Source organism: Erythrolamprus reginae, chromosome 10 (genome assembly GCF_031021105.1).
Source record: "Erythrolamprus reginae isolate rEryReg1 chromosome 10, rEryReg1.hap1, whole genome shotgun sequence".
Classification (NCBI taxonomy): Eukaryota; Metazoa; Chordata; class Lepidosauria; order Squamata; family Dipsadidae; genus Erythrolamprus; species Erythrolamprus reginae.
The window spans coordinates 47,773,400-47,783,024 of NC_091959.1; the positions used below are offsets into that span (position 1 = coordinate 47,773,400).

At 44.4% G+C, this 9,625-nt stretch overlaps 1 protein-coding gene across 4 annotated transcripts in view; it reads left to right on the plus strand.

Moving 5' to 3' along the window:
- The window catches only part of MPHOSPH9 (M-phase phosphoprotein 9), a 46,929-nt gene extending 39,285 nt beyond the window's left edge, over window positions 1-7,644 (plus strand). For 2 of the 4 annotated variants that reach the window (XM_070763201.1, XM_070763200.1), the window contains 5 exons: window positions 1,749-1,869; window positions 2,281-2,378; window positions 3,268-3,524; window positions 5,512-5,580; window positions 6,824-7,644. In XM_070763201.1, the coding sequence (XP_070619302.1) occupies window positions 1,749-1,869; window positions 2,281-2,378; window positions 3,268-3,524; window positions 5,512-5,580; window positions 6,824-6,925 (647 nt within the window). In that variant the 3' untranslated portion in view covers window positions 6,926-7,644. The remainder of the gene's footprint in view (window positions 1-1,748; window positions 1,870-2,280; window positions 2,379-3,267; window positions 3,525-5,511; window positions 5,581-6,823) is intronic. The other 2 variants (XR_011560024.1, XR_011560023.1) reach the window with 2 other exon arrangements.
- The last annotated feature ends 1,981 nt before the right edge of the window (window positions 7,645-9,625 follow it).

Here is a 9,625-nt window from a genome sequence, read left to right on the forward strand (position 1 = left end):
GGGTCTCACCAGCGCTCTATACAAGTTTTACTTGTATAAATACAAGTTTTAAGCACTTGGGCACTTAAAGACTTGCAAACTCCAACTCCCAGAATTCCCCAGTCAGGATATGTCAAAAAATGGCAAGATTGTGCCATCCTATCTCCACTTGTGTTTTTAACGTGTGCATTTTGTTTAACCCTGATCTGCAAATGTCCCTTGTAGCCATCTTGATAGCCTGCAGACAAGCTACTGGGGGAAGGCAAAAATGCCTCACTTTTTGTGAAAAGACGGGCGAAAAATGGTCCATTTTTCACAAAAATGGGTCTGGCTTTGCCTTTTAATTACCCCTTCTAGCGTGACCTGGAGGAGGAATTCTGGGAGTTGAAGTCCACAAGTCTTAAAGCTGTTGATTTTGAGGTTTGTAAAAAGTGTACATGGTTATAATAAATATTCTGCTACACTGGCATTTTATTAAATAACATATTACTACACCCCTTGGTTCAGAATACTTTTTTCCTTGTTTTCCACCTCTAGCATCTAGGTGTGTCTTATACAATAATACAGTGATCCCTCGAGTTTCGCGATCTCGATCTTCGTGAAACGCTATATCGCGATTAAAAAAAAAAAATAATTAAAAAAACCCCCACTTCCGCGTTTGGCTTCGGGAGTCAGCTGGGAAGCGGCGCGGCTGTTTTAAAAGGTCGCAGCCGGCCTGGGGGGCTTCCCAGCACCCCACCGAACCCGGGTGGCCGGGCGAGCAGCGAGCGAACGGCGGGTGGCCGGGCGAAGGGCAGGCGAGCGGCGAACGGCGGGCAAGCGGGTGCTGGGGGGGCGGGGGCAGCCGACATTCAAAGCAATCTGTCGGCTTCCGCACTTTCGTCACTCCCCACCTCCACCATCTGCGCATGCGCGGCCATGAAGGAAAAAAAAAAGGGCGCACATGCGCAGATGGTGTTTTTACTTCCGCAACCCTACATTGCGAAAAATCGATTATCGCGAGGGGTCTTGGAACGGAACCCTCGCGATAATCGAGGGATCACTGTACCTCGTCTTACGAACTTAATTGGTTCCGGAAGTAGGTTCGTAAGGCGAAAAGTTCGTAAGGCGAAACATTGTTTCCCATAGAAACAATGTAAAAGCGATTAATGCGTGCAAAAAGAGAAAAAAATTGCCTGGCTGTCACCTTCTGAAACAGCCGGGGGGCTTCTCGGCGTTCTCCCGAACCCCGAACCCACAAGTTTGGGTTCGGGTTCCGGAGGTCGCCGAGAAGCGCCCGGCTGTTTCAGAAGGTTACAGCTGGACGGCGCCACGCGGCAGAGCGCCGTTTTTGCAATCGGCGACAGCATTTTCAGCCGATCTGGAGGCTGGAAAGGAGGTGGGGAATCCCAATAGGGAATTCCATGGGCGGAGCTTTGACGTCACGAAGACGTCCAACCGTCTTTGTGACGTCAAAGCTCCGCCCATGGAATTCCCTATTGGGATTCCCCACCTCCGAGAAGCCCCCCCCGGCTGTTTTACAAGGTGACAGCTGGGGGGCGGCGCCCAGCAGAGCGCCATTTTGCGATCTGCGGTGGGTTCGTAAGCCGAAAAAAGTTCGTAGGAAGAGGCAAAACATTTCCGAAGCCCGGGTTCGTATCACGAGGGGTTCATATCACGAAGTACCTCTAAACTCTGAACAATATGGTAATTGATGGTCCTGATTCCTTTCTTTGTGCCCAACACCTTCTCTAAGATCTAAGGTCTCCTTTCCCGCTTCCTCTTTGCAGCCAAGCGAGAGACCATGTTGACTCCAGTGGCTGTGACCTATAGCCCCAAGCGCTCCCCCAAAGAAAACCTGTCCCCGGGGTTCAGCCACTTCCTTAGCAGGAACGAAGACCTGATGACCAGGTATGGGCTCCCTGAGACGATGGCAAGGGGGTCTTCTTTTGTTTTGGGTGAAGTCTCCAATTCAGTTTGTTGTTTTCTTAAATGGACAGATAGGAAATGGCCTTCGGAACTTTACTCTGGTGGTCCTCAACGTATGGCCAGAATTGAACCCAACATTTCTGTCGCTCAGCGAGGCCTTTGTTAAGGGAGCTTGGCCCCGTTTTACGACCTTTCTCACTGCATTCGTTCAGTGAATCATCGCAGTTTTAAGCCGTCACTAAACGGGCTGTAACAAGTGGTAGACTCCTTGCATTGATTCAGTGGCACCAGGGATGAAAATATAATTTTTATCAGTCCAGCCTTTGGGAAGAGAGAGGGAGGGGGAGGCAAACCTCCGTGCAAGGGACTTAGTTCTGTTTTTTTCTGCGCCAGGTTTGACATCCGCTTGGATGAGGTCGCCGCTGCCCCTGCAGTGCAGCACGGTAGCCCACGGAAGCGGCTTCAGTTTGGCTCGGGAGGCGACCCACAAGGTAAGTTTTGTACCAGGTGGGGGCCGTTGGCCATTCGGATTTCTCGAAAGCTGCTCTTTTCTGCGACATTACAGAACCTCTTTTGCTTTGCACTTCTCAGAGGCCCTTGTGTGTGTGTTTAGATTTAGATTGGAATGGAATGGAATAGAAAATAGGATAGAATAGAATAGAGGATAGAATAGAATAGAATAGAATATAGTAGAATAGAGGATAGAATAGAATAGAATCTATTGGAATGGAATAGAATAGAATAGAGGATAGAATATAGAATGGAATGGAATAGAATAGAATAGAGGATAGAATAGAATAGAATCTATTGGAATGGAATGGAATAGAATAGAAAATAGAATGGAATAGAGAATAGAATAGAGGATAGAATAGAATAGAATAAAATATGGAATAGAATAGAATAGAGGATGGAATGGAATAGAATAGAGGATAGAGTGGAATGGAATAGAGGATAGAATGGAATAGAACAGAATAGAATAGAGGATAGAATAGAATAGAATCTATTGGAATGGAATAGAATAGAATATGGAATGGAATAGAATAGAATAGAATAGAGGATGGAATGGAATAGAATAGAGGATAGAGTGGAATGGAATGGAATAGAAATAAAATGGAATAGAGGATAGAATAGAATAGAACAGAACAGAATAGAATAGAGGATAGAGTGGAATGGATTGGAGGATGGAATGAAATGGAATAGAATAGAATAGAATAGAATAGAATCTAACAGAATAACAGTGTTGGAAGGGGCCTTGCAGCGGGAAACCCTATAACGTTTCAGACAAACATCTCCCGGTATTCAATCTCTTCTGAAAAGAACGTGAATCCGGGGTCAATTTATAATCAGACCTTTCTCATTTTTTCTGTGTCGGGGGGGCAGGACCTCAGCCCAGTCACCCAGAAAGCCGGAGGTCTTCGAAGTCTTCCTCGTGCCCCCAACCCCTGCATTCCAGAGCAAGCAGGCATTCGCCAAGGGAAGGTCACGAAGGGGGCCGCTCGGCCCACCCCAGCGAGACGGGCTCCTCTTGGTCAGCGGCAGCTCCCTACTACGAGCCCGAATTCAAGTACGTGTCCCGGATTAAGACCTTGGCAGAGACTGAGCGGCTTTTTGACGAGCTGACGCTAGAAAAGCAACAGGTAGACCTCAGACCCCTCCTCTCCCCTCTCCCCTGGGGTCAACATCCCGTTAGGTTTTCCTTCCTAGTTTATCCCCCACAACTGAGAGGGAGGCATGGGCGGAAAAATCACTCTTAAGGATTTAGGGGTCGTGATTTCTGACAGTTTAATGTTTCCAAATGTCAAATAATGCACTTGGGGAAAAGGAATCCTCAATCTGAGTATTGCATTGGCAGTTCTGTGTTGGCAAATACTTCAGAAGAAAAGGATTTAGGGGTCGTGATTTCTGACAGTCTCAAAATGGGTGAACAGTGCAGTCAGGCAGTAGGGAAAGCAAGTAGGATGCTTGGCTGCATGGCTAGAGGTATAACAAGCAGGAAGAGGGTGATTGTGATCCCCTTATATAGAGCACTGGTAAGACCATATTTGGAATACTGTGTCCAGTTCTGGAGACTTCACCTACAAAAAGATATTGACAAAATTGAAGGGGTCCAAAGACGGGCTACAAGAATGGTGGAAGGTCTTAAGCATAAAACGTATCAGGAAAGACTTCATGAACTCCATCTGTAGAGTCTGGAGGACAGAAGGAAAAGGGGGGACATGATCGAAATATTTAAATATGTTAAAGGGTTAAATAAGGTTCAGGAGGGAAGTGTTTTTAATAGGAAAGTGAACACAAGAACAAGGGGACACAATCTGAAGTTAGTTGGGGGAAAGATCAAAGGCAACATGAGAAAATATTATTTTACTGAAAGAGTAGTAGATCCTTGGAACAAACTTCCAGCAGACATGGTTGGTAAATCCACAGTAACTGAATTTAAACATGCCTGGGATAAACATATATCCATTGTAAGATAAAATACAGGAAATAGTATAAGGGCAGACTAGATGGACCAGGAGGTCTTTTTCTGCCGTCAGTCTTCTAGGTTTCTATGTTTCTAAGGCAGGACTAGAACTCATTGTCTCCAGGTGACTGGCCCGAAGTCTCCCAGTTGGCTTTTATGCTTAAGGTGAGACTAGAACTCACTGCCTCCTCGTGATTGGCTCAAAATCACCCAGTTGGCTTTTATGATTAAAGTGGGATTAAAACTCACCACCTTTTGATCATTGGTCCAAAGTCACCCAGTGGGCTTTCATGCTTAAGGCAGGATTCGAACTCACCGTCTACTTTCATGGGTTAGGTAAGACTAGAACTCTCCTGGTGATTTATTTTCTTCTGTTCTGGAGACCTTGCGTACAGAAAGATACGGATAAAATTGAACGGGTCCAAAGACGGGCTACAAAAATGGTGAAAGGTCTTAAGCATCAAACTTATCAGGAAAGACTTCATGAACTCAATCTGTAGAGTCTGGAGGACAGAAAGGAAAAGGGGAGACATGATCGACACATTTAAAGATATTAAAGGGTTAAATAAGGTTCAGGAGGGAATTGATTTTAATAGGAACACAAGAACAAGGGGGCACAATCTGAGGTTAGTTGGGGGAATGATCAAAAGCCACGTGAGAAAATATTATTTGACTGAAAGAGTAGTAGATCCTTGGAACAAACTTCCAGCAGACGTGGTTTGTCAATCCACAGTCACTGAATTTAAACATGCCTGGGATAAACAGAGATAAAATACAGGAAATAGTATAAGGGCAGACTAGGTGGACCAGGAGGTGTTCTTCTGCCGTCAATCTTTTATGGTTTTTTTTATTATATTATTATTATTATTATTATTATTATTATTATTATTATTATTATTATTATTTATTAGATTTGTATGCCACCCCTCTCTGTAGACTCGGGGCGGCTCACAGCAATGATAAAAACAACATACAATGACAAATCTAATAGTTAGAATCTAAAATAACAATAATACATTTAAAAAGTCTAAAAAAACAAGAGACCCCAATATATAAAACATACATACAGTCATATCATACACAAAAAAACTATGTTACGGGGTGGGGTTTGCCCCCCTCCCTTTTAAAGCATTCCTTCCTTCCTGATTTTTCTGTCCAAATAGATTGAATCCGAGCTGAGCCGAATTCCTGGCGCCGGAGGAAGAATGACACTCAAGGCCCGACTGAATCAGGTGCCCCTTTCTCTTCTTGTGTCTCTGGGGGGAAGCGTTGTGCTTGCAGGTGGTCCTCGATTTAAGGACCACAGATGCCCCCTCCCCCCCCCCGAATTTCCGCCGCTGAGCAAGACGGCAGTTAAAAGAATCCACGCCTGATTTTTTGACCTTTGTTGTTAACGGTTGGGAAGAGAACGAACTGATCGTACAGTGGTCCCTCTACTTACGAACTTAATTCGTTCCGTGACCAGGTTCTTAAATAGAAAAGTTTGTAAGAAGAAGCAATTTTGCCCATAGGAATCAATGTAAAAGTGAATAAGGCGTGCGATTGGGGAAACCACAGGGAGCGTGGAGGCCCTGTTTCTTCCCAGGAGATTCCTAAAGAGGCCCCACGGAGGCTTCTCCCTGCCTTTTCCAGTCCTGTTTCCTCCCAAGAGATTCCTAGAGAAGCCCCATGGAGGCTTCTCCCCGCCTTTTCCATCCCTCTTTCCTCCCAGGAGATTCCTAGAGAGGCCCCACGGAGGCTTCTCCCCACCTTTTCTGGCCCTGTTTCCTCCCCAGAAATTCCTAGAGAAGCCCCATGGAGGCTTCTCCCCACCTTTTCCAATCCTCTTTCCTCCCAGGAGATTCCTAGAGAGGCCCCACGGTGGCTTCTCCCTGCCTTTTCCGACCCTGTTTTCTTCCAGGAGATTCCTAGAGAGGCCCCACTGAGGCTTCTCCCCACCTTTCCCAGCCCTGCTTCCTCCCAGGAGATTCCTAGATAGGCCCCAGAGAGGCTTCTCCCCACCTTTTCCAGCCCTGTTTCCTCCCAGGAGATTCCTAGAGAGGCCCCACTGAGGCTTCTCCCCACCTTTCCCAACCCTGTTTCCTCCCTGGAGATTCCTAGAGAGGCCCCACGGAGGCTTCTCCCCACCTTTTCCAGCCCTGTTTCCTCCCTGGAGATTCCTAGAGAGGCCCCACGGAGGCTTCTCCCCACCTTTTCCAGCCCTGTTTCCTCCCAGGAGATTCCTAGAGAGGCCCCACAGAGGCTTCTCCCCACCTTTTCTGGTTACAGTTTCGGAGGCTCGGGTTTGTAAGTGGAAAACGTTGCGTTTATAGCTACATATTGTTTTATTTTATGGTGGAGAAAATTTTAAAAAAAAATTATACCTCCCAAAAAAGACAGATCCCAAATGTCATTTCCAAGAATCATCACGGTCTCTCCCCCCCCACCCCTTTCTCTCTGGATCCTGAACTCTCTTCTCTGCCTATTCTCACTCAGGAAGCTTTGGAGGATCGCTTGGAGAGAATCAACCGAGTATTGGGATCCATCCGCATGACCCTGAAGAGATTCCAGGTTTTGCGCACCTCTGCCAACATCTGAGCAAGACCGGGCGTTGAGGATATTTCCCCTTTATTTGCACTAAAGTACAATAACGACGCACTCTGATAATGCAAACCGCTTTTTTTGTATTTTTCTAAACTCTGCCCCTTTTTACAACCATTCCCTCTTTACACACACACACACACAAAACCCTCCCAATATTTTGTACTGAGCCACATATTTTGTAAAAACTCCCTATTTTTGTTATTACAGAAGGAGTCGGACTGTTGGTTTTTTTTGTTTTGGTATTTTGCTATTTTTGAAGATGTGGGTTTTGGTTTTTTTTTAAAAAAACGGCAGATCTGAATTCTTTGTAAGACGCCGAGTTTTATCATGTTGTTAATAGATTTTGATGGTGCTCGTCACTTTTAGAAGGTAGAAGCGAAGCTTAGGCGATGTCCGTACGCAGCGTGGACTGTTTTAACTCGATGCTCACCACGACACACAGCTTCTTCTAGCTGCAAGAAAACCTTTCGTAGCTTAAACGATTTTTCAAAAAATGCATCCTCTTTTCCTGTGCTCCTTTGCTGAGTGACAGCACAGTGTTACCAACAAAGGAATCGAGAAAGTTGGGGGGGGGGGGGAACTATTTTCAGTATCCATCCCCTTGCATTCCAGGGAGTTCGAGAAAGACCAGAAGTTCTCTTTTTAAACCACTAGCTTTTATTTGGCATGTTTTATCATGGAAGTATGAATTAAAATTAAGTGTCTAAACTGAAGTTTCTTGAACTGTTTTTTTTTTTAAAAAGCTGCTTTTACCTTCCCCTCGTCTTTGCCATCACAGTCCAGGTAATTGTTGTTGTTTTTTAATTTATTTATTCATTTATTCATTCATTCATTCATTCATTCATTCATTTGTCCAATACACAATACATATGGAAGAGAATAGACATGAAGTAATATATATAAAGATAATATGTAAAAATAGAGGAGAAGATATATGAAAGGAAGAAAATATATATGATGTACAGTGATCCCTCGATTAGTGCGGGGGTTACGTTCCAAGACCTCCCGCACTAATCGATTTTCTGCGGTATAGTGGTGCGGAAGTAAAAACACCATCTGCGCATGCGCACCCTTTTTCCATGACCGCGCATGCGCAAATGGTGGAGCCGGGGAGCAACGAAAGTGCGGAAGCCGACAAAGATTGCTTTGAATGTCGGCTGCCCCTACCCCCCAACACCCACCCGCCCGCCGTTCGCCCGCCCGCTCGCCCGCCCGCTCGCTCGCCGCTCGAGAGCAAGAGGGGGAGAGATAGAGAAAGAGAGAGAAGGAAAGAAAGAGATGAGAGAGGGAGGAAGAGAGTGTGAGAGGAAGAAGCAAGATAGAGAAAGAGAGAAAGAAAGAAAGATGAGAAAGGAAGGAAGAGAGTGAGAGAGAGGAAGAAAGAGAGAGAGAGGAGTGGAAGGAAGAGAGAGAGAAATGATAGAAAAAAGGGGAGAAAAAAAGAGAAATGAGAGAATGATTGAAGCAGAGAATGACAGGAAAGAAAGAGAAAGAGACAGAGAAGTGACTCTTGGTGATGACGTATGACGTCATCGGGTGGGAAAAACCGTGGTATAGCAAAAAAACCGTGGAGTATTTTTTAATTAATATTTTTTGAAAAACCGTGGTATAGCGTTTCGCACTAATCGAGACCGTGCTAATCGAGGGATCACTGTATGAGATAAAGGAAAGACAATTGGACCTGGGACGAAAGGCACACTAGTGTGCTTATGTACGCCCCTTACTGACCTCTTAGAAACCTGGAGAGGTCAATCGTGGAGAGTCTAAGGGAGAAATGTTGGGGGTTAGGGGTTGACACTATTGAGTCCGGTAATGAGTTCCACGCTTCGACAACTCAATTGCTAAAGTCATATTTTTTACAGTCAAGTTTGGAGCAGTTAATATTAAGTTTGAATCTGTTGCGTGCTGTTGTGTTGTTGCGGTTGAAGCTGAAGTAGTCATTGACCGGTAGGACGTTGCAGCATATGATCTTGTGGGCAATACTTATACCATGTACAGTTCCCATAATGGTCAAGATTTTTTCAGTGTATATGTGACACTGAACTGGGTTGTCTGTCCGTCTCTATCAATAATCCATCTATCTATCATCTCTTCATCTATATTACCTACCTACCTATCTCCCTCCATCTATCTATCTATCTCTATCTATCCACCTGAGATTTTTTAACACCCTCGCAGAAGGAATCTGGACGGCGTACAGTAAAATATATATGAAAACAATGTATAAAAGTTAAAATTTTAAAAGAGGCAAGGATGAATATTAGATAGATATAGATGGATGGATGGATACATAGAGATAGGTAGGTAAGTAGGTAAAATAGATACAGAGGTAGAGAAAATAGAAGTGATTGATTAGATAGATAAATAAATTTGATTGATAGATGCTAGATTGACGCTAGATAGATTATTAGATAGATAGATAGATAGATAGATAGATAGATAGATAGATAGATAGATAGATAGATAGATAGATGATTCATAGGTAGGTTGGTAGCTAAAATAGATACAGAGGTAGAATAGAAATGATTGATTAAGTAAATAGATGATAGAGATAGATGGATGATATAGATGGTTGGTAGGTAGGTAGGTAGATAGATAGATTAGTAGGTAGGTAGATAGCTAGCTAGATAGCTAGCTAGATAGATAGGTAGGTAGGTAGGTAGGTAGATAGATAGATAGATAGAAATAGATAGA